General features: G+C 36.7%; 1 protein-coding gene across 6 annotated transcripts in view; it reads left to right on the top strand.

Annotated features, from left to right (window-relative positions):
- The first annotated feature begins 185 nt into the window (after positions 1–185).
- The window catches only part of furinb (furin (paired basic amino acid cleaving enzyme) b), a 98,747-nt gene continuing 73,386 nt past the window's right edge, over positions 186–25,546 (top strand). For 2 of the 6 annotated variants that reach the window (XM_004070097.5, XM_078948902.1), the window contains exons 1-2: positions 186–705; positions 10,267–10,534. In XM_004070097.5, coding sequence (XP_004070145.1) covers positions 10,370–10,534 — 165 coding nt within the window. In that variant the 5' untranslated portion in view covers positions 186–705; positions 10,267–10,369. Of the gene's footprint in view, positions 706–8,902; positions 9,038–9,200; positions 9,325–10,266; positions 10,535–25,546 lie in introns of all 6 variants that reach the window. The other 4 variants (XM_078948899.1, XM_078948900.1, XM_011476301.4 and 1 more) reach the window with 4 other exon arrangements.

Here is a 25,546-nt window from a genome sequence, read left to right as displayed (position 1 = left end):
ATATATATCGTAACAAAAATATGACTTTGAAGCCCCTAAGAGTTTATCAAATAAATAATATGTGGACGGTTTACGTTTAACACCATGCTAAGTTGCTTCAAGAAAAAAAATTCGAGCCGCCCTCCTTGCGAGTACAGTGCAACAAATCAAGCATTCACCTTAATCTAGTTGGCTCCAAACGTGACGTACTTCCTGGAGAAATAGGTTTGTAGCACTTTGTTGTCATCTCCAACCAATAGTGAACCTGCTACATTGTAGTGGCTGTTGTCTATAATTTCACCCGATTTTCTTTTTTTAGCCGTTAATTCATTTCACCCGCGTTGATAATGAGGCTAAGATGCGGCGAAAAACAGCTCGGGGAAACTCTTAACATTAAAAAAGAAAATCCCGGATGGAGTTAAAAACGCTACAATATTATATTATAACCATGATGGATGTGGCAAGTTGGTGGCGAATAATAATTCAAGAAGGAATAGTTTAATGCTGCACTTTTAGTTTTTAGGGGGAGAAAAAAAAAGAAAAATTGAAATGGGTGGCAGCGCGTGGCGGTGTAACTCGTCTGCTGGAGGGAGTAAAGGACGACCGGCGAAAGGTTTCATGTGAAGTTGAGAAGCAGGAGAAAGGGGAGTCTCCGCCCGGAGCGAGAGGATGAAGAAGACGTGGAGGCATGACGCCTCGGTGCTCGCTCGTGTCTGACTTTTTGAGGTAAGTCAACGGCTTTCTTCATTTCCTTAATTTAAGAGTTTAAACAGCTGAATTGGTTAGTAAGGGAGAGCAGGGGTAAACTAGTGAATTTTAAAAAGCTTTTAATATTTTATTGTTTTTGTTTTTAATAACAAAAAATTTCAATCGTGATTTTATTAGTTTTAACGTTTTTCTATTATTGCATAAAAATTGTCTTAGCGACATTAGTTTTTCTTTAATATTATTATTATTATTTTATTTGAGCCCTTAAAGTAAAAAAAAAAAATGTTGTAAACTTTTGTATTTAAAGTATTTTTTCTTTTTCCCACACAAAGAAGTCGCAATTCAATATTTTTCAATTGTTTTTGTTTTTCACAATAAAAGCCATAATTCAATTATTTCTACATTTTGTGTTTCTCACCTCTCTGTCTACACATCCCTTTGTTCTTACATGCTCACGCTGGAGCTTTAATCAGATAAACCTTCATCAAGTTGTCTTTATTTATTTTTTACTCTCACTCTTCGGCGCGAATTGCTGTAATATATTTCAGTTAGTGCTGCTCCTCAGGCGAGGAAGAAATTGTTTAGACCCAGCTCTACACTATTCTTCTTCCCTCTGCCTTTTTTTGCCTTCTGGATCATGATTACCCACTTTGATACAATAAAATGCAACCACCGAAAATAATTTTCCACATGTTCTACTGCTTTTAGGGGATAAACAGCTACTTTCTTACTCACATTTATGTCAGCGGAGGTCAAGGTCACCTGTCTCAGCTAGGATAGAAGCATCCTTTAACTTTATTACAGCTTTTTGTTCTATTTAAAATGGACTTTATTGGAGGAAAATTTTTCTCGCTGCCGTTGTTGGGTATATAATTTGATCAGGGTCAAAGCCGTCACAAGCTTTTTGTTCTTGCTCTTGAGTGGAAAGACTTTCCATTTCAGGTGGTTTGTCCTCACAGGCGCTCAGTTAATCAGTTTGGATAGTTTTTCTGCCACAAGCTCTGTGGAGAAAGGCTTTATTAGAAGAAAACAGGATTGCTGGGGAGGCGAAAAAGGTGACGGCAAATTCGCCAACAGTATAGGCTCTCTGGAAACTAGGCCACTGACTTTTCTGGATCCATTTAAAGTTTGTTGAAGGATTTTGCTGAAAATGTCTATAGAACATTATTTATTTCATTACTGCCCCCCCCCTTGAAACATAGTGGTAATTAAGGGGGTTAGGGTTTTAATGGCTCACTTTGGGGGTAAACGTCTGGGTGATCGGTGGGCAGCGTTGGACGTCCGGCTCTCGGGTGCGCTTGTGTCTCTGCTTTTCCAATTACAATTTAACTTGGAGCATTTTTTGGGCTCTGTAGAGGATGCTTGGCTGTCAGTGGTGCTGTGTTAATGCTGCTGGGCGGTTGTGTGCTTTTGGTTTTCAGGGAGAGGGCAGGCCAGAGCACATGGTGGGTGTTGATTTAGCTGATGGGCTGCCTAAAATAGAGCCAGAGTGCTGCATGTGGTCTGTCACACAGCTTCGTGCGCTCGTCATCACCGATGCAAGTTGTTTGCACAGCCCCATGAAGTCCATCAAACCACACGCCATCATAGTTATAATCGTGCAACAGAAGCTAACCAAATGTTTACTGAGTTGTTTGGCTTTTAACCTACAAGGCTGAAATATGGAACAGACAGTTTTTCTTCTCCAAGTAATAATTAATACCTTAAAAAAATTAAGTACAGTCCAAGCGGTCATGCTGTTGACATCAAATTGTGACTCTGCCATGTGGCAGCAGAAACGGAGACACAACAGATCAGACAACATTTTTCCAATCTTCTATTGTACAATTTTTGTGAGTCTGTGTATATTGTAGCCTCAGTTTCCTGTCCTTAGCTGACAGAAGTGGCACCGGTGTGGTCGTCTGCGGCTGTAGCCCATCTGCCTCAAATATGGACGTGTTGTGGGTTCAGAGATGCTTTTCTGCAGACCGCTGTCGTATTGAGTAGTTATTTGAGTTACTGGTGCCTTTCTATCAGCTGGAACCAGTTTGGCCTAGGGCTGGGTATCACCAATAGGAAAGGCATAAAAGATTGATCTCTAATTTTATGGATCTGTTATTGGTTATTTAAACTTGGATCGATTCTGGTCGATTAATTGATTTTATCAACCCAGCCCTAGTTTGGGCATTTTCATCTGACCTTTGGCATCAACAAGGCATTTCTGCCCACAGAACTGCCGCTTACTGGATATTTTGTATTTTTTCGGACCATTCTCTCTAAACTCTAGATAGTTTTGTGTGAAAATCCCAGTAGTTCAGCAGTTTCTGAAATATTTAGACCAGTCCGTCTGGACCAATAACCATTCCATGCCAAAGTTACTTTTCTTCCCCATTTTGATGCTCAGTTGGAACTGCAGCAGATCGTCTTGACCATGTCTACATGCCTAAATGCATTGAGTTGCTGCCATGTGATTGGCTGATTCGAAATCTATGTTAATGAGCAGCTGGACAGATGTGCCTAATAAAGTGGCCAGTGAGTGTATAAACAGAAAGCAGAAGATAAAATACGTGTTTGAAGGTGACACATCTTGGCAGCTCATGTAAAAACAGTTCATTTTGAATTTTTATGGCTCCAAATTGTCCCAAACGAAGTTGGGACAGAAAGATATTTTCTGCTTCGTAGCATCTTCTTTTCTTTTAACTGGAATCCCTTTATGTCTGGGGAATAGAGAGACTCATTTTCTGGAATTCAAGCGCAGGAATCATGTCCCATTTTTTTTTTTTTTTGTCTCATGTAGGATTCAAGCTGCAGTCCTCAGTTGTCTTTGTTGCGTTTTTCATCCCGTGATGCCCTGAATGCTTTCCATTAGTGAAAGGTCAGAGCTGCAGGCAGGAAATGTCAGCACCAGGACTCCTCTACTACAAAGCTCTGCTTTTGTAATGGATGTATATAGTTAAGCACTGGCTTTCTGGGAGCTCCAGGGCCTTACCTGAAAAAGACATCTGGATAGAAGCATTTTTCTCTAACCTGTATATACCTTTCATTGTTAATCTCTCTTTTCCAGCTGCCAGTATCAAATAAACCCTTTTATTTGGCTAAGAGGAGCAAGTCAGAAAAATGGAATATGTTATCAAAAATATTCGTTTTGATTTTGATGTGTCTGCTGACAGGAATGCTACTCTCTTTGCTTTGAACACTGAGGATAACTTTGTGCCTTTGGATTATGCTAGATTTCAACTCCTGTTTTGTACAAAATAACCATAACCTGCATTTGCAGATGGGAAAAAGAACTGAGCTCTTAGACAGTGATTTCCATTAGTGTCGCGGAGTCCATGCTATCATTTCCATTAGGGATTCAAGCCTATATTTAAATGCACCTGAAGGGCCTTAAGATCATGGAGATATGTTATTTTGACAATGAGAAAAATATAAAGCAGGTCTCCTCGTGAGAGGTTGGATGTATTTTCCTTCAGAATTTAACCTGACATTGGCTTTAGTAAGATTTGAAGCTGGTGTTTTATGAAGTAAAGGTGCACACAAATAACAGATGGGTGTTTGAAGCTGCTTTCTTATATCAACACGCTGTTTTCTTATCTAATTTTGAAACGAGTGGCAATGGCACAGAATACTCAGAACATCATGTAAGGCTGTTTCCTCAATTCTGTTATGATTACGAATCAAATTGTTAAATAAATGTGCCCAGGTTTACAGCCTGTTGCTGTCCATCGAAGACATCTTAGAATTTTGATGTTGACTTTTTGTATGGCATGTATTAGTCACAAGTGCCCCTATGGGGTACATACGGGCTGTCTGCAGGCAAAAAATGGGCCTGGATAAAATTTAAGATCGTAGACCACACAATGAGCCCATAGAGTCAAAATGCCCATGCAATTTTTTTGCAGGAATGCAGCAGTCAACAGGTCATAGAAAACGTCTATACAACACGCAAGGGTAAGAAAAGGTGAAGTACATGAGACGCAGGCGTGTTGTGCGGATTTATCATTTTTACAACCCTCCCGAACCCTGTGCACTATGAAAAATGGGCCCGCTAGTGTTGTTCAAGTGATACATGTGATACTGTTGATACAAGAGTGATACACTCTTTGCAGGCACCCTGACTGCGAAGCTACTTTCACATCACCCTCTGCAAGCGACCACTTCCAATGAAAAGTCTATGTCTACATGCTTTTCAAGCTTCCGCATTCAAAACTCTTGCGTTCACGCCTAGCTACGCACATTTTAAAGACTTTTTTGGGCTAAATGTACAAAACACGAGGCCATTGAACGCGCGTTGCAAGTTAAACCAAGTCAGACTTTGACCAATCACAAAAGTGCCAACCATTTGAAAATTGATAAATGAGGAGAAATTAATAATTGTAGTTTGCATCTGGTTGGAATTATATGACACCAAATCTTTCACATATCAGAATAGAGCTGTAAAAGAAAAAGGCTGGAGCAAGATTTGTGAGATTTGCACCACTTTGTCATTTTGCACCAAGCCTCACCAAGCCTTGGTGGTTGACCCATACGGGTGTATGTGACTAGGGCCTCAATGTCAGAATCACCCTGGATGAGTGTTGTCTATGCATCTATACAGAAGTGCATTACCTATCGCTCAAAGACTCCATTATTTCGTAATGATATCTCAACCACTGACGACCTTGTGGGTTTTTGCTGAGTCAGTGATGCTGCTGCTTCGCGCGGTCTCACATTCACAAGGCGGGCATGGCTCACTTTTATCCAGGCAGCATCTGTCGGCATGAAGTGGACAGGCTGCTGCTTAGTGAAAAGGCATGGAGTTGTGCTGGGTGTGAAAATAGCCATTGCACCGTCAGGAAATTAGGAAATGTACACGCACCACCAAGCCTCAAGCTGTGCAGCTGCAGTAAGACGGGGCTTTTTATTTCTGGGAGTCCTTCTCGCCAAGATCCTTTTTTATCGTACCTAGTCATGTAAATGACGTGTTTCCAGCAAAACGAATTAGGTGCAAGGTGTTCCTCCAGATGTTTCTTTTTTTAAGACACCAACTTTGCAGGCTTTTATCGCTCAAACTTTTTTTGTCGCAACAATTAATTTAGAATCAAGGTTGTCAAAGAGGCTGCTGTAATCTCTCCACTTTTCTGAAGAAAAGCTGCATTATCACTGACTCAAAAAGTTGATGTCAGAAATTTTTGAACACACTAAAATCAAATTTGATCAATTTATTCATAAGAATATAACTCATCTATCATCAAAAATGAGATAAAAATGGATGTTGAGTTGAGCTGATGAAAAACTGTGAGCTTGAAATTTAAATGTTGACTGCTCCTTCAGGTTTCCATTAAAAAAATGCTTTTGGTACTTGGGTAGCCTTTTTATGGAAACTTCTAATATATTTTCATGTTGTTTTGAGAAGATAGTCCACATCTGTGGAATATTCAGTTTCTTTTTCAAAATGTTTATCATTTTATTCAAATCCTGAAAAACAAGACGTACTAATTTGGTCAAGGAACAAAAATGGCATCAAAGAAACGCCCAACAAAGAAAAGACAAAATGAATCAACACATGGAAAAATGTAGAATAGCGAGTTTAGCTCAGTCAAAACATGTTGGATTTATAGATAAATATTTCATCCTTGTGGTTTTGGAAGATAACTTCTCAATCTTGGCACTTTTTTTTAGTTTTGCACACTTAAGTTGCAAACACGATGTGTAACAATCGTATGTAATGGGGAAATACCTCAATTATCCAACAGAAATGTTCAATAACCTCTGCATTTATTGCATGATTATAGAAGCCAGGTAGGTCTGAACAATAAACACGTTATGCATGACAGCAGCTCAAAATGTACGCGATTGTAATACCTAGGAACTGCAAATGTGAAAAAATATTCTCTAGTTTTTTAATCCGTGCAAACATGTTTGCCAAATCTTTATCAGATTTTGCTTCAACATGTAAAGTCTTTCGGTGCGATTGACTTGTTTTTGTTGCTTCTTGGTTTTAGGAGTGTTTTCTGAAATAAAAATAGAAGAAGTCACATGCCGTGATCACAATTATAACTCCTATGGCGTTAACCTTAGAGGTGTGTCGCTCGTTGGAAACAGAAGGTGCTGCTTTTTAATTCAAATCTCTGGTGTTGTTTTAGTGTACTGCGGGTCATTTAGCCACCCCTGCATTTCCAGAGGCTCATTGACTCCACAGTGGCTCTAATCTCAACAGGGGTTATACTACTAATTTTCTGTATTTACTTCAGAAACCAAGGTCTTTGTTTTTATATTGTTTGAAGGTTGTAGTTCAATCTTATTTTAGACCTTTGATGTATATTGGAGGAGTGAGCAGGCTCTTGTTATTTCTTCTTCACGCTGTGATTTGAAAGGTGGTTTGAGTGTTGTTATGATGTGCTCGTTATATTCCTCAGCATCTCATGAGGGGAGGGCTCCAGCTCTTTTTCTTTTCTCTTCCCCTCATCTCTACTTTCTTTCCTCCCTCTTTTCAGCCGTCTCAGTGACAGCAGACCGCTGATTTATTTATTTTTTTGGCGCTTGTGTTGATTTTAATGAGCTCAGAAGATCTGCTTCAAAGAATGAGTGACAGACTTCGGTCATGTTCCCTACGCTCCCAAAACTCAACCCCACCACATGTGTCCCCAAAGTTAGAGTTCCATTTGAATGCAGCAAATTCATCTAACTGTTTGGAAACTAATGTAATCAATGGAAGTTAATATTCTATTTTTTTCCGTCTTACGTCTCATACCTGCATACCCATCCATTTGTCTTCAGTGGAGTCACAGTGGAAACCAGCTTCCACATCTCAGACAGCACAGAACCCAGTCACTTTATTTGGGTCATTAAGTCTGAAAATATCTCATTCGCTGAGCCTCCTCATATATATTGCTGTGCTCGCTCTACCTCGGAAGTGGGAATTCAAAATCTTATGCTTCATCACTTATGAACGAAATGAGCTAATAATGCTCCACTATTATTTAGAAGCTTCATAAATTGGAATTCTAACTTTGTGTTGCAGTTTTCCTTGACACTATACCAAAGTCTACCTCAACAAAAACAAGTCTGTAAGCAGCAGGAAAAAAGCAGCGCAGGAAGGCAGCATGTTTTAAACAACAAGAACTAACAAAACCAGAACATAAACCATGAATTAAGGGGAAAATATTGACACTGTGCAAAAACTGAAAGTGAATAAAGTTTTAGCATTTCAGTCAGGAAGGTGACAAATACTTTTTTATCGGCAAATAATGATGAATTGTCCCTATAAGGTTATTATCTTTTTTTTTAAATATTTTAATGATATTCGTTCTCATAATCTCTGTATAAAAGTCTACAAATATGTAGATATTTAAGTATTAAAACATTTCATCTTTCCTTTTCAGCATACAATTGTTGTTTCACTATTAATGGGCCATTATTAAACACTAACCAAACTAATAGTAATACATTTTTTTATTTAATTTGTGCTGTTTGTTATTGCCTTTTATTTAAACTTCATTTTATTGATTCTTCATAAAAAGTCAACATTCTGATCCAGTTTTTGCTGTATCTAAGGTGGTGTCATTGTTGATGACTTAAAACCCTCCAGAAAAATGTAGACCCCCACCGTTAAACTATGGCATTAAACACAACCGAGGTACATTCTCCTATATAGGACAGGATGAGACCACTTATTGTCACTGGGGGGTGCTGAGGTCACAGCCACCTTGTGTAATCACATTAAATAAAATAACCAGCTCTAAACAGCTCTATTTAATTAATTGTGGTGTTTTTGCTTTTCATTTCAGCAGGAAGGCTTCTTCTGCCACCCAACAGCTTTTTGGAAACTTCACACTTTTTGCAACACTGATTTTGTTCAGATCACGTTACCTAAAGTGTTCTTGAATACTGTGATAGCTAAACGATAAAGCATTAAGGTAATTCATAATATTGGCCATTTAATTTATGTAGTTAGTTGACAGTCATTTGGCTACTTTAGGAAGAACAACAATATGTTTAAGAAAAGATTTAACATTGATGCACGGTATTCATGATATTACTGTTGTCAAATACCAATTGTCTATTTTCATAAAACATTTGGTCTGCTTAAGTCTATATTTTCCTGAAAACTCTAAAAATAAAGATTGCGGGTCACAAAAGGCTTTGGTTGTTTCAAACCACAACAACAGGACTCTGCATTCTTTGCAGAGACTAATCTCATAACCACACCTGTCTCTTTAGTCATGGAAAATCTCCACTGCTTTGTTTTTTTCAGTGATGGAAAAACGGCCGTATTTCAGCCCAGCTGCTGAAGTATCCATCTACAAACTGAAGTTATGGGGCGCTGCTGATAATGCAATAATGTAATAAACCCTAAATGTCAGTAGACGTTTTCAGTCCTCTTAACAGGGTAATGTATTTGGGACTGTGTCTGACTCAGTCCCCCTCTGATGAGGATAATGTTATTTAGTTTTTGATATGTACGTGTGGCATTTTTCTAACGGCGAGAAACAAATGTAATAAAAAAATCATACCATTTTTTTGTATTTATGTGTATTTCTCCTTTTAAATAGCTGTCAATCAAACTGTCACAAAGAAGCTCAGTTTGAATCAATGAACTGCTGAGGTGTCCCAACGGCCCAGGTGTGCATCGCACAAGCGCCCAAATTTGCCCCGTTCAGCGTGCACATCAGCTAAGTAATGATCACTATTATCGCATATCGTGAGTTTTCCTCATATAGTATAGCCCTAGTTATTGAAACACTTCACATCACTGTAAAACTAATGACATAAACTGAAGAAATGAGAAACTTTGCTTATTTAACTGAAAGCTATTTTTTACTTGAAAAGCATGCAAGAATTGCTGTGAAGTAAATTTGATTTGTGGATTTAATAAAGAATTTCATCATAAAGATCAATTCAAAGTTGATTTAATCTTATCATTTTTTGTGTTTCTTTCCCAGCCTCAATAACATAAAAGATAATAAAACAGTGACTTTGGGTCATATTTCTTCACCAGTGTAGTTCTACACAAGTTCACCATCTCATGAAAGCGTGTTTTTCAATTAAGCATTGAATGCCCTAACAATAAGTGACAGCTTAGTGTAACAAAAGTATTACTCAAGTGGTAAGCGATAGTGTTCCAACAGAGTTTACTGTATTTTGGAAAAATCGTCATAAATGAAAGGCAGAGTTTGAATGACACCTTGAAGTTGTTACCCTCAAAAGCCTTTTAGATCATTTTTCCCGTAGCAGTTTTTGTTAGTTTCAAGCTTTTTCATATTCCCAGCCACATGCCACCTATATACCCACCATTATTATACATCCATTATCATGCACCCATTATCATACATTACTATTTCTGGTCTAAACAAAAGGGAACTGTTAAATAATTTAGCTTCTAGCAGCGCGTTTGCCCCTTTTTTGGCTTGATATCAATGCTTTTAGTTTTACTGAAGGTCTTCCATTGAGAGTCTGATAGAAACAACAAGATGCAATCTGCACAGTGTCTGTTTTGTTTTTTTTGGAGAACTTGTTTGGGTTTGAGTGATAAATGCAGCATATAAATGAAGCCTAACTGTGACCTAGTTAACAAGGCCATGTTTTTGTTTATAGCCTGCTCTGTCCTCTCATCTCTAGGCCACTGTTCTACTTTGCTGCTGAAAGGTAGAGCACCCCGACTCTGCCTGGAAAGCAGTGACAGACAGAGAAATAGACTGGCCAGTGAAGAGTTCTCCTTTTAATGGATGCCTGGGTGGCCCTGCTCCTCACATGGACAGGATTTGTCCTGCTGAAGTGGACTGATGCTGCAGAGGTCTATACCAACTCTTGGGCTGTTCAGATAAGTGGAGGACCAGAGGAGGCTGATCGCATCGCCAGGGAACATGGTTTCATAAACCATGGAAATGTAAGTTCCTCTCCCTTTGCTTTTAATTGCTCTCATCATTTAACTCCATTGGGATTTTTATTGTGTTTATGTTTGTATGTGCTGTGGACTACGTATAGCCATGGTTTATACAGTAGATGACGTCATTGTTGTTGGATATCAATGCTGAGCATCAGAGAGCCTTATCCTGGCTATTTTGTTGAAGCAGCACATTGAAGTTTGACTCCTTTCACTGCTTTTAGCCCAAGTAGGGCATGGCTCCCTAACACACTTGGAAACTGTTGTTCCGATAGAGTTAAAAATAGCCATGATATATCAGAAATTTTAAGATTTTAAAGAACTGTATAGGTTTTCTATTGTTCGTAGATACATTTTAGTTCCAGACTTTCAATATTTGCTCTAGGAATTTTCTGCTAACGGCAATTAACAGGTTTGCGCTTTCGAATAGGGAGAAAAAATGTCAAAAAGAGATGTAGAGAGACAAGTTCTCTCAAAGGTCTGTTTAGTTGCTTGAATATTAAAATGCTCCCAAAGCAAAACTTTCTCTTATTTATCCTAAGCCCTCGACAGTAGTGAGTCACTATTTGGTTCCCCCCCCCCTTCCCCCGTTCCTCCACTTGAGATTTTACTTCATTTGCATGTGTCTCTGCGGAGCTGCCTGAGTGCTACATACACCAGTGAACAGCCGTCTTACTTCTTAAGAATATGCGTAGGAGGTTCAGCAGACTCCCATCCCTCCTCTACCCACCTCAAATAGAGAAGATTTTTCTGAAAGAGAGGTTTGTAAAATTATTCCTGCTTCAGCTTTGCTTCTTTTATTTAGTCAAATATAGAGCTTGGCAGAGAGTGCAAACTCAAATGTTGTTTGGAGTTGTGTTTGTCCTGCAAACAGTGGTCAAAAAGGGTGTGCCGCTAGAAAATGGACAAATGTGGCGGCATTAAATACACTCGATTGCTTGTCTTGTTTTTAAAGCTGTGACTTGACGGAAAACTTGTCTGAAGATTTATCATTGTCAAAATATAGATTTTGTTTTGGTATTGATTTAGTGAGGTTGATTCAGTCTAACAGAGAATGAAACTATTGCACTGGAGAGTAAAATAAAAAAATGTTGGGTTACGGATCGATTTGGATGGAGAACCCATGGATTGTCTTGAAGTGGACTGGCCAAAAAGGCTATGGTCTGTTCTGCCCTCAAAATTATATTCATTCTTTAACTTCTCCTCTAAGCCAAGCTTTTTGTGCTTTTTTTATATTTTGTTTTTTGTTTTTTCGCACAACACTTCAAATCTTACCTTCCCCAAAACATTTCCAGCTTCTGCCTGTTATCACACTGCATTAATGTAGATGTTTGGCTTGCTTCTTTCCCTCTGTAAGTAATGGACTGTCACAAAAATATGATTGATATGTGAAGATCTGTGAATGTATTCATCAAATCATTTTCTGTGTCAAACAAATGATGCGTTATGACAGTTTGTCAATGTAGTTCAAGGGACATCAAGCTGTGCAGTCCAGGAGACGGAAACTGAAATGAACCCATAGTTTCCCAAAGGGGCGGGTTAAAACATTTCACTTGTCCGACTTGAGCCAGTAGTTGGGGACCGAAATTACCTTTCATTCGAAGTCTCTTGGAGTTCGCAATACTTGTCGGATGAGTATGTTCTTGCTCTCAGTAGTTTCTGGACATAATCTGATTGAAGGTATGGTTTTTCTGTGGACACATCTCAGTCATTTCCCATCATCCTTACTGCCCAGTTTATAAGGAATTTGAAGGGCGCTAACAGGCTGATGCATAATCAGGAGGTAATAGGATTTTTATTACTTATGCGAATTACAGATCGTAATGTAACTGTTCATGACGGTTCCTCAAAATGTCTTTTTCTGTTTTTCCTTAATTTGCATTTTAATTTAGATTGCTTTAGTGCGAGTTCTTTTAAGTGGATCATAGAAACAGAAAGCGTGTCAGTGGGCGACTTCATGCACTTGTTGAATACAAAGGTTTAAGTATAAATGTCATTAAGACTTCCTGCTGTGCATTGACATTTTAAGAGTTGTCTTTAAGCTTCATTATATTCATTTCTTGGTAATGCTCTCAATACTGTTTGTTTTGTTTGATCTTCTTCTTCTTCTTTCACTAATGCAGTGAGCATGCGTAGGAGTTGTAGGCAGACTTTATAGCGAAATGCCATGTTGTGCTCTTGGTGAGCCCAGTCAGATTCATTGTTTTTGTGAGAATGGGGAGGCTCTGTGGGTGTTGATAGACTGACTCACCCAAGAGTAGACGTCTGGCTGTCTTTGCTTATGTTTTTATGTCTTTCTAGGTTTCTATATCATGATCTTCAGGTCAGTTTCTATTTGTAGCTTTTTTTTAGTTATTATTGCAGAAAGCAAGCAGTGATATTATGTGCAAAAAAGAGGGTTGCAACCTTACCTTACTAGTTGAAGCCATCCTGGACAAATGACAAGAACACAGTCGGTGTGCATTTGTCTTTTGCACAGTTAGCATTGCATTTTCTAGTAAAAAGCAAATGTTAGATTGAATCCTGTGCCAGCTGATAGAACCTATAAAGTTTCTGCAAAATCCAATTTTCCAAACACACACACACATATACAATCACTCTGTGCTGGATAGAATTTAATCTTATCGAAACTACTGTCCATAAATCTGAACATAATACCCTGCTAACTGTGTGACAGACCAACTTGCTGACGAACTGTTTTATTCAGTGAGCGGATATTTCATTTATTATGATAAAAAAATTCATGAAATCTATTTCCAATCTTTTTGGGGCTTTTATACCAATCTGTGACAACTGCTGGATTGCTTACAGTGACCGCTTTTATCCTGTTTTCATTTTGCACTGGAGCTTGATTTTTTTTTTTCCCTTTAGAGTTTATATTAAATCTTTGTTAGGCTTGCACTACAAGCGACCCACACCATCTGTGCGGCACCGCAGGTCATTTTTGAGAAAATTGTAACTTTGGAATAAACGTGTTTGTTTGTTTTTTTTGATGGGGGGGAAAAATTAGAAAACTAAAAATAAATCCTCATCAAAGTAATAAGCAAAATACGGTTTATAGAAAAAAAGATGAACAGTGTTGTCACTGATTCATTTCCAAATAGACCCCATATATAAAATACTGTGTGTATTTTGTGCAAGGGCATGACTGACACGCTAACATTCATTATCATGTAAATTAGGCAGCATTAGAGAAAACTGTTATTTTAAGAACTTCAGAGGCTTTAACGGTGTCATTCACAATGTACTGTGCACATGAATACTCCAGCACTGTCAAAGGAATCTCCTATTAAAGTGTGAAACATTTAAATTGAAAAGCCAATATCTGCAATGCTTTCATAGATTCATGAAGTCATACCTAATCTGTGTGGTATCTCGTGGCACAAAAACATTTCTGTAGAAGGAATCTGCAGAGGTGCTAATAGACCATAATAATATCATGAGATACATGTAAAAAAACTAAAGGTAGGAACAATTGTCCAATTCTGTATTATATTTTATTAATAATTAAGCCTTTTTTTAGAATTCATTTTTAGTTTGTGTTGCTTTTATGAAATTGATAAATGTGAGTAAGAGGGAATTTTTCCTGGTATGAAGGCTTTATGGCTTTGTTAGCATGGATTCAAATCAAAACTAGCCTTTTTGGAGTGTTGAATTAGGGATATATCAGTGAAAAAACTAGGGTTGAATGTTAGAAAATAGGATTTATGGGATTTCATTTAAAACACTTAAAAACACTGAAAAAGCCCCACATATATATGTGATGATGATTTATAAAACTGACAATAAGGTAATATCAGAATTCCTTCACTACTCACTACATAGTGCATTCTGCATTTTGTAGTGCTGTCCGAATCTACAATTTCAAAATTGGGTGCCTTGTAAATTTCCTAGAAGTCTGCAAAAAGCAGTGTATCGATGCTCACTAGATTGACGAATATAGACCATAATGCATTGCGTTTGAACAATTAAACCATTCAAGATTTCATCATCAGAACACAGTGGATTCATAAATAGCCTTTCTAAATTGTTCATATTTACTAGGTTTTTAGTTCGGGAGACTGGTGACATCATACTTGCCATTTAAAAAGAAAAAATGCTGAGCACAGTGTCCAAATTGCTTTAAAAATTGAGGGCACTGAACTGTTTTTAGTAGTTAGGGAGTAGAGAGGGAATTCGGGCATAAGAGTAGGATTGTCACAATGTAATGTGACCAGAGTGGCCTGGCTTACATAGAAAGGCCAATGTCCAAAAGGTCTACGAACAGTATCCTTTTTTTTTATTTGTCAAAGCTGCCCTTTCTCCACAGCTCACACTTTCTCTTCCCTCTTCAGCCTCCCCTAACAATCAAATCCTCCACCTTTTATAGGCTCCATGGCCCCACCCAGGAAGAAAGCCACTTGAACTGAACAAGAAAAGAAAGACACAACAAAAGATACGGGTTTCTTGAAGACTGAACATTTATTTGAACTTAAAAAAAACAGACATAAAAAAAAAAAGACGACTGAAAAGGTAATCAAATGAATCCAAACACCCTTCCCCACTCTTCTCCCCTACGTCCAACCCTCAAAAACAGGAAGTGAGGGCTTTTGCTTTCTGGTAACCAGGAAGGAAAAGTGAGAAACATTGCACATAAATTCAAACCAGTTGTGTGTGTCTTTTGTCATTCGCTTGAAACAGTCAGCCTATAACTGTGAGAACAAACAAAATGAGCTGTGACAGAATAGTGACAAGTACACAAAACTACTTCATCACAAGGATACATTTTTTTAATGAAATGCTTGACTTCATTTTTAGTTTTACAGACAACACTCATAAATGAGTGGGAAAAGATTGTTTTAATCATGTCTGTTTATTTTAAATTTTAAGTGACAAAAGTATGACAACCTGTTGGTCAAAGTGAAAATAAAACTGTAGAAATAGTTCATAGCTAACAGCTTCTGTTTTGCATTAGTAGCTGCTGAGATCAGTCAGTGCCGAAATACCATTAAATAAAAATAAAAAGTCATGACTGTTGAAAATTAGCATATACTAATGATAATGAAGCTGCCAGCTTTTACGTCTGACTGGTGTGTTTACACAGTGTTCTCTAGTCTCAAAGCAAGTTTGAGCTAATGTTGTGCGACAGCTCTGGTCAAAGTTGAATAATTTAAAGTAGACTCTTCCTAATAAATATTCATAAATTTACTTAGAGTTTTGAGCCTTTTTTGTTGTCACAGCCGAGGCTTACTGATCATGTTTATTGCTCACGACTCACTTTTTAACTGTAGTAAAACCGTGTTCATAATTTGATTAGCTGTGTAGCCTGCCACAGTAGTCTGCTTCCTTTGCAACACTTAAGTTGAAGCACGAGTGGACGAACTGAGCCTTTTAAGAGTTTTAGATTCAAGCCGCTGCTCATCTAACTTCTTTAATTCGTAGGAACATTTGAATGCAAATGAAAAAGCAGATCTAAAGTCTGCAACTGAAGAGATAGTGGAGGAGGGAAAAAAAAGAAATGAAATCATGCAGAAAACAGAAACAGGAAAGTAACCTTTGAACTCTTTGTTCCTTATCAGTGTTTTTAACACAAAGCAGAGGAAATGAAAAAAAAAAAACACCAAATAATCATAATCTTGTCATTCCATGCTTTTTCTTTACTTGAAAAGACTTACTTAAGCTAACAAAAGCTAACTTTCAATATTTAGAAATGATAAAATCCCATTAAACATGAGATTCGAAGCCAATCATGTTAAATGAAATATTTTACTGATGTAAAAACATCAAGAAAAGGCTTGTGGAGGAAAAATGGGAATAACGCTTCAAGGAGAAACAAAAAAATCCATGTTTATATGCTGTTTTTTTATTAAATTCAGGGGCCATTATAATCTCTAAAAATGGATGATGAGATGATACTTTTTCAGGGTACCTATTCAAAAATACATGCTAAAGCTTATGTTATCCACAAGTCCTTGTGTGTCTTAAGATGCTTCTGATGTGAAAAATAATTGTTAAATTAATAATCAATATTTAAAAAACTGTATATACATGTCAACTGAATCTTGTAAGAGTACATTTACAGAAAGTCTTATATATCAGAGTTTTGTAACCTTAGAAACGTATTTTGTTTGAGGTCCTTGAACAAAGTCCTTTTTTTAAAGGCTGAAGCCCTTGCGCTGCATTTCACATTTACTGAAACCATGTCTATTTTTACCATAAAATTTCAGGCAAACATTGCAACTCACAGATTCTTGATAGGGAATTTTTTTTTCTTTCTTAAGGCACAAGATTTCTTTTACTTTGTTTACAAGCCTTCATTTACTTTTAAGTTTAGGGGAACCTGATTTGGGTTTTTTTTTGCCAAAAATATGATGGAACAAAGAAAACGACAGACTTGACGAATTCCAAGCACCTCTGTAGGTTGCCATGGAGAGATTTTGCAGAATATTATTTTGAGCAGCATAACTCCAAAGCCAAGAGAAGGAAGGGCTTTTTTCCCTGCCATGGCAGCACTGTATGCTTCCCAATGTTTCAAGACCACTTCAGCTTTGTAATTGGGTAATGAAGAGACTCTTTTGTATTTTACATGACATTGGTATTTATTTTTTCTAATATATGCGTTCACAAATTACTCTTTTTATTACATATTTTTTCTAAAATGTCAAACATTAATTTCTAAAAAGAAAGACAACATTTTTTGTTGATAATTAAATTTAGTTTTCGTAGCCTTTTATATTCCCTTGGTATCTAACTCAAATACTCCCTGTCTCTGTATACCAATCTTTTGAATCGTTATTCCACTCCTGGAACTCCCAGGTCCCAGGTTTCTCCCTGTATTTACTTATCAGAGCAAATTATGCCTTCATGTATCCAAGCTGCATGTCATTAAATGCACTACTTCAATTTATAGAGCCTCACTTCACAAACCTTTTAGCTGTCTTCAAAATCATCTCTAAGAAGTCGGCTGGCGCTGAACCAAAAAATCTATAGAAATTATTTTTCAAAAGGCATTGAAAGTGTTTTTCTTTTTAGACCCATAAAATGTAATCTATGCATGTGAGTAGTATTTCATTGGTTACAAGGCTGTAGTTAGGTGTGTTAGACTCCAGAAAGGGTTGCCAAAGACAGAAGTTATAGCAGAAGAGATGGCTGAAGCAGCGAGCAGTGAAGAAGTCTTATCAGTCTGCTCTCTGTTCCTCTGAGATATGGAAGCCATTGTGACTGTGTGCATTCTTCCTTTTCATTCAAGTCTGATCTTCTGGGAGGATTTTTACAGATTGAGCTTATTCTTAAATGGTGGTTATTGACTTTTGATGGTGTTGGAGCAAATTGAAGTTGGAACAATTCTTTTGTTTGACTTCACTGTTGCTTCAAGGAAAGAATGTTGATGCAGGAACAAAAAAGTAAAAACGCTGATATTTTTGAAGATGTGCTGTCCAGGATACGTTTTGTCTCACGATCAGGAACTGGGCATAAATAGTTTTAACTCAGCTAGCTAATTACCTCACACTCATCTGTGCAAGAGACAGGAAAATGTGCAGATTCATGAAGAAATAGCTTGAAAATAGTCAAAACTCATGGTGGCTACACTGTTTGCCAAAAATCATCGGCATCGTTGCAATCGAATCCCATGTGCAGAGTAAGAAACGGCAGACTCCGGCTGTTTGTTTCTTTTTCTTTGTACATACAGTCTTAAATTAGATTTTGAGTATTCCTAAAAAGTTCTTAAAAATACCTAAATTTAACTTCTGTAAATCTGTTGACAAGCTGTGTAGGAACCTTATTATTTGTTACATGTGGTTAAGTTACCCAAATCAAGACTCAAAGAGGATATAGCATTATAAAACGCTGGATTTATTTTCTTTATTTTTATTTATTTTTCTGCCAAGACAGGTACACTGGAAAGTAGAATAATGCAACATCTATGCATTCATTTTTGTTGCAGCCTGGAAGAATGTTTATTTTGTTTTGAGGTTAGGTGGCTAACAATAGATTGATGTAGGTTTATTTCTTTTCCATGATGCCTTGAGGGATTACAGGCTGAACTGCATTTTTCTCGAATTGGTTTTGTTTTCTAAAGAGCTTGAATCTGCATTGAAAGGGCTGCAAAAGGGTTACAACTGTTGCCGCTCCTAGCTGCCCCCTGTCTTGGTCAGGGTACAATTTAAAAAAAGATTGAAAATCCACAAAGGTTAAATAAATGTTTAAAAAAATATCCATGGGTGTAGGAGTTTTTTGATTTAAGCCTTTAAAAACCGTTCTGGAGTTCTTTCAGCCAGCTTCATGAGGTCTTCACCTGAAAGGCCCTTTAAGCACAGCTGCAAGTTCTCGCCCATCGATTCTTGGCTGCTTTCCCCTGCAGTCAGGCTACCAGACGGTCATCTGATGTTCTCTGTTTATTTTAATCTTGTCCAAAAAAAACTTCACTTTGTCCAAAAGTATCTATTTTTTCACACCCCACTCATCATTTTTTTATTTATTTTAAAAGCATTCCCAGTGTTCTTTTCATTTTGCTTACGCAGTTTTTAGCTAAAAAAAAGAAATAAAATAAAAAACGGCGTATTTTCTAGAATATGATTTCTGCACAGCGGCAGTAGATCATCAGAAATTCTTCTCAGAATTGTGGGCGGTAGCGTTAGCGGGGAGTAAGCCTCCAATCAGCTTACAGCCCCCACAAACCTAGGCTAACATTACTATTGCAACCAGTCATATAATTTGGAGCCAGATGCCAGCTCAAAATAGGGAAGAAAATAAACATACACGGATATATTCTGCAAATGGATGCATTAGAATGGAGCAGAGCAGGGAGCTTGAGTTCTGTAGATTATAGTTTGTACCCAAAAACTACAAGCTTTTTTCAACTGGATTTGATTGTATGATCCTGATTCACCATGATTTGAATGAAGAAATACTCAGAAACGCATTTTAATCTTGGTTTTCTTTGCCTTCTGTCATGATAAAATGCTGCAAGAACATGTTAAGAACACCAAAAACACAATTTTCATCAGAGTAGGTCTATAACCGTTGCCTTAAAACTTCTGCAAAATGTGATCAGCTTCATACTAAACTCTACTTCCAATCCTCATTTACATCTTGAAACTTTTTTCAATTCAACACTTATGTAGCTATTACAGCTTTATAATTTCATATAGTTACAACAGAGCAACATTTTAAAAGACATGTTTTCAGTAGTTTTGATAGAAAAAGTTCTTAAAGAGAGATGTTTTTGCTTTTTTTTAAAGAAAAAAACCCTAGTTTGATGGTGTATAAACTGTAATTAGTTGAAATAGTTGCCACAAGATGAATGAAAACAGACAGGATTCATATGAAGCTGGGAAAATGTATTTGCTTTTAGATGATGTGGTGTTGCATAAAAATCACATCTTCAAAAATACAGCATCTCTTCAATTTTAAGTTGTTTTCTTGCTCGTCATTAACCATTTGTCTGCATTAACATTTGCTTTTTATCTGGTAAATGTCAATATCAGCGGTTTTCTTGAGTGAGAGTGAGCTTGATTTGAAAATATTAGTTTACATTTTGTCTATAGTCAGATTCCCATGCAGTCTTACAGAAAATCTGCATTCATGTAAATGTTGTTGCACTTTGATCGAACAGTTTTCTTACATCTAAAATGCAAATACCATGCAGAGAAGATGCCTATTTTCTTTGTACTTAGCTACATGTGACATAGAAAGGGGATAACAAATGGGTTGGTGTACTCCAAATATCCTGCAAATTCATGTTGAGGAAAGAAAGGAAATGTTGGTAAAGACTGGGATGTGGCCCCTAAATCCATGGTCATTACGGGTGGGATGTACTTTGACCATGATGCAATAGTCTGAAATAGAGCACCAATTTGTTTCCAAAAGATTATTATTGTTAGAATTTTATAGCACTTTGTGTACTTTTTAAATAAAATGCGTATTTAATACATATTTACAAATATGTATTTGCATCTTTATTTAATGAGCTAATATTTGTATGTGTGTGAGTTTTCACAGCAATGCCTGCATTTACTTGCAAACCTAATATATTTCAAGAAAGACAGGAAAAACATTTACAGGGTTGATGTTATAATGTAAATGGATTTAAAAAAAGGAAATAAGCTGACAAACAGATTTTAGGTCCTTGTAGATGAAATGTTGCCTTATATAGGCTTTTATGTGCCTATAGAGAGAATAAGAGAATTACAATTATACTTTTATTAGTAGTTTAGTGTTGTCCAGAGTTGGTATATAACTTTAATACAGTGTCAGTTTTAGACTCGTACATTTTTCTTTTCTTTCCTTTTCGACTTATTTTCACCAAATTGGCCATTAAAGGCGGATTCACACGTCCCATCCCATAATAGTTGAGGTGTGTATGCAGTTTGTACTGCTGGCTGCTATTCCTCTTCATTTAGTCGAGGATTATCACCACATGTATTATTTACAGTAGTCAGATGATTTGTTTACTCTTATTTCAAATGTCTCACATATAAATAAAGTTGAAGGGTTGCCTGGTTTATGCAAACCATTCATTAACACAAATGTTGGCTACAACCTGCATTAAACAGCAGTACTTAAAAAAGCTTCAACTTGGTTTGAGCTAAGACTAAAAATCCAAAAGAGTTGTTCACCAGCTGGTTTTCACTGCAACATAATAATTACCATGTGATGTGTGAGGATTGTTTTTTGCCAGTATGAACACAACCACTGGAGGGGTTATTGTAGAATCGAAATCAGAGGCAAGAGCTCAGGATTCTGACCTCTTGGAAAAACCTTTGCACACTTGTGATGTGACACAAAACTTCAAATTTGGCACAATCCAACCTTGATGTCTAAAAATGATTAGTTTGTTGACTTTCAGTAATAAACAAATCAGTACACATATACTAACATTGCCTTATATTTGTTTTAAACACAGTGAAACAGGCTGGAAAAACATTTTTGTAATTGGTTTTCTGGAATTGACACACTAAACCTGTTACTTGCATAGTTACAGTTGCAATTATTACTGCCACTGTCTGTAAAAGTCATAACTGCTGCTATAATGCAGCTGCTGCCAAACAAAGTCGCTTCAGCTTAGAACCTGCATTTAGGGAACCTGCAACCTGACAAAACGATCAGAAGTAGGCAAGACATTTTAATGTTTTACCGTCTAACTTTTCCTGTTTCTTCATTAGGACTCATTAGTGTCATTTTGAAGGAATTGGTTGAATTACATCAATTAAAAGGTAACAATAATGCCAACTGAAAATAATCACTCCCTGAGGCAACTAGATTAAATTGCTGTCAGCGTAGCCATTCACACACTAACTGAACAAGTTTGATAAAAACGCCTTTTGTGATAGCTTTTATATTGCAGGGATTGTGAGCTAATTCGTTTCCATGCACATGTTTTAAAAAACAAAGGCCTTGAGACAGCCTTGGGCTCTTCAAACCGTTTTCATGTTGATAGCTGCACCGCTCATGCGGTACAGTCAAATTAGTAGCTTACGTGCTACACTTTTGTATTATTTACTTTAACATGTTAAATCCTTATATGGATTATGGTTTTTAAGTCAGTTTCTGTAATAAAGATATATATATATATTTATTTTCCTTGGTCTTCGAACAATGTGGACAAGAATGAATTTTTCCTCCTTCTTTTCCAAACCGTTTTCATAATAACATTTGTGTTTATTAAAAATGCAATCTATTTGCTTTTCAACAAAGGCCAAAAAATGAAAATAAGAAGGAAGCGATCTGGATACATATGAGGGAAAACTGCTATCCACATATGGAAGGAGCTGTCTAATCAGTTTGCAGCCAATATTGCATTCAGCTGTCAGACTCCCTGAATGCCTCATTGGAGCAGTGTAAATGTGCAAAGCTACTTCATTTTACTATGACTGAGGAATCAAGAACCAACATTATACATAATTTATTACTCTGAACATGAATTATTTAGAATCAGGTAATTAAAAAAACCTTTATCGAGTTAATTATGATTTTAAAGAGCGAAAGGTAATGGTTAAGTCCTTCAATTACAATTTTAATAATAGCTTTTTTAAACTTAAAATTATACTGATTCAATTTCCACAACGATGATCTTTTTTAGATCTTGTTGAAGGCATTGCAACTGTTAAATCTATTTAGTTCATCTTATTGTAATATAAATACTTTGTCACTGTGGACTTCTTTTGCACATGCAGGTAAAGCTCTTTAACAAGTTAGTAATGCTTGTATTGAACAATAATGCATCAAAACTCTTCAAGTGAGCAGCAAAACAAGAAAAAACTAATATTAGCTCATGTTTCTACACAGGCCAATTCAAATTTGGATTTTCACATTGCTTTATTTCATGTTTTAATTTTATTTTCTGAAGAAAGACAAGAACAAATAGATAATTGCTGACAGGTGCACGGCTTTGCTTTTCAGAAGGGAGGTACTATTATGTTCTCATTGTGTCTCTGACCCCATTGTGTTCTTTTAGCTGGTTTATTTTTGTGTTTTGATAAAAGGTTTCATGTGGGGGCGGATACATCCATTTTCTAATAACATGAGAAAAACAAATCAAGTAAAACCTTTATAAACTCCAACCAATAGCATGTGGTTTTATATACCGTCAAGCTATTTCTGTAATGTTCTCTGGGCTTTTGTTATCCATCTTAAAGTCTGATGAGCCGACATGATAATAGAAAAAGGTTGGGTAGAAGAAGAAGAAGATGTACTTGGTACCATTGTACGGGTAAAAGAATGACCTTTGCGTAGAGAGCAAAATGGAGAAGTAAGAGGTCTGTGGGGCTGTTGTTAAGGCTCCTTCTGAAGCGTGACACTTGATCAATGGCAGAGTGATGCAATTTAGCAGACAAGACAAAGAGTGATGGTGAAATAACAAGGTAGCTCTGTCTCTCTGACTTGCACTATTAGTGATCAGTTGACTCCTTCCTGACGATTTTAGAATGCAGGTGGACTTATTTTGGGAACTCCATTTTAAAGCAGAAATATCACCAACTCTGTCTATATCGATACTTTTTATATTCCAAATATTCTTTACACTTTATTAAAACAATTGGAAACCCTATTAAATGAACTATAAAAACTGAATTTTTAACATGTACAAGTTCAACTCTTATGAATGTTTGAAGGGCAACAATCGCCTGTGCCTTGGGTTGTGTGTGTTTTTGTGTTTCTGTTTAAAAATGAATTCCTGTTATTACCTAATAACGAGACAACTCCTTTGCCTTGGAAAATATATGAATCTGGAATATTGCTAAAAATTCTGTTTTGGCTTCAAAACTTTTTTTTTTACATTATTTGTCGGGAGTCTCAAAATTGTGTAGTTTAACCTTTAACTCCAGTGTTTATATTCTTGTGACTACTAAAACTCTTCAACCGGTTTACGCAATTATTGTAATTTTAAAGTGGAATAAACCTGCGTTGCGCTGATATGAAGAAGGTTTTATATCAAAGTACTTACCCAATCAACGTACAGTAAATCAACAGATTCTGTGAAAGAAAGAAAAGTGGCTTTGCACCATTATGGATATAGATTCAAATAAGAATTGAAAAGCTGCTTTTCTCTGTCTCAGAATTGCTGTTTCACAGTGATCATGTAAAAGGTCAAAGATTTACAGCATGTCAAAGAGAGGGTTTTATTTATATCTGATATTAAAGGGTCAAAGACCAACTCTGAGCATCTTTTGAACTTTTTAAAACTGTTCCCAGTGGTCTTTTTATCTTGATTATGCTGTTTTAAGCCAGAATTTGCGGGGGGGGGGGGGATCTGTGCCATTTTCTAGGACATTGTGTGGCTGTAATTCATAATAGATTTGCTTCTAAAGTATTTTTGTGACCTTGGCACAGAGCAACCCTACCACTTGTGGGAGCTTGTGGCCTGGCAGGAAATGTTCTGCATCGCAAATAATCATTTTTTCCATCTGCATTTTTTTTTATTCAAAATTATTTGAATAAAGAAATTCTCTGAAAAGTTATTTAAGGTTATTTTCTTTACCTATGTTGTCCATAATCAGAAAAATCCCACAAGAACATCATAAAAACAACATTTATTATATTGATATATTGTATTCTATAAATCCTTATTTCAAAAGGCTGTTCAACTTCCCCAAATCCTTTTCATGTTTTTACATACTTCATCTCTATAATTCAGCGAAGAGTTGCTTTAATGTCTTTTAGGACGTGACAAGCTTTAGCCAAATGTTATCGTCAAGTGTTGTTTATTTATGATTTGTGATTAAAACCAACAAATACACTATCTTCCGTAAGAGATTCTTTAAAATGTATTTATAATAAAAGAAATAAACTACTTCTCTATAATGAATGTATGGATTTTAAATAAAAGACTGCAGTTATGTATATGGGGGCCTAATGATCCATACAAACCATTAGAGGCACTATGTATGTGTGGATGATGGGTGGTTAGGTGCCATTGTAAAAAGAAAAAAAAATACATTTAGAGATAGATGTGTGCTCTAGTTACAATAGATCCAGATGATTCTGAGCCTGAATAATGTAGAAAGAGTGTCTGCCATGTGGCAAGACTATCGCAGTAGAGGATGAATACAGAGTAGTGTTGCAGTCTTCACCCCATTTTAGTTCTTCATTGTGATGCCGCCTGGGCAACTTTCTCCAAAATTTAAAGGACACATGGGCTTTTCATATTACATTCCTCAAAATAAAACTGACATGAAGAATTGAGCATTTGGCCCAGAACGTATCGGAAATCTTAATTCAAATGGTTGCATCACTTCCACGCTTTTGACTGCTGATAAAGAAATTCTCACAGATATGTAGGGATTTAAGCTGCAACAGTGACATAGAGCCTTTCTAGACCTCCTGACTGTTTGTCTACAACGTTCTTTCTCTGTCTTTTGTTCTTAATGACTTGAGCCAACTAAAACGTACATTTGTTTCAGTCGGCGCTTCTCAACTATGATAAAAGACCAATTTCACACTCCTGAGTTATAGTGAAGAGGAATGTATCCACAGCTTAAACTCCTTCTCATTAGTTGTTGGGGGAATTAATGAACGCAATAAATTTCCAATTTACAT

Source organism: Oryzias latipes, chromosome 6 (assembly GCF_053564925.1).
Source record: "Oryzias latipes strain Hd-rR chromosome 6, Olatipes_Hd-rR_3.1".
Taxonomy (NCBI): domain Eukaryota; kingdom Metazoa; phylum Chordata; class Actinopteri; order Beloniformes; family Adrianichthyidae; genus Oryzias; species Oryzias latipes.
Note: the sequence above shows the minus strand (reverse complement) of the source record. Positions and strands in the feature narration are given on the sequence as shown.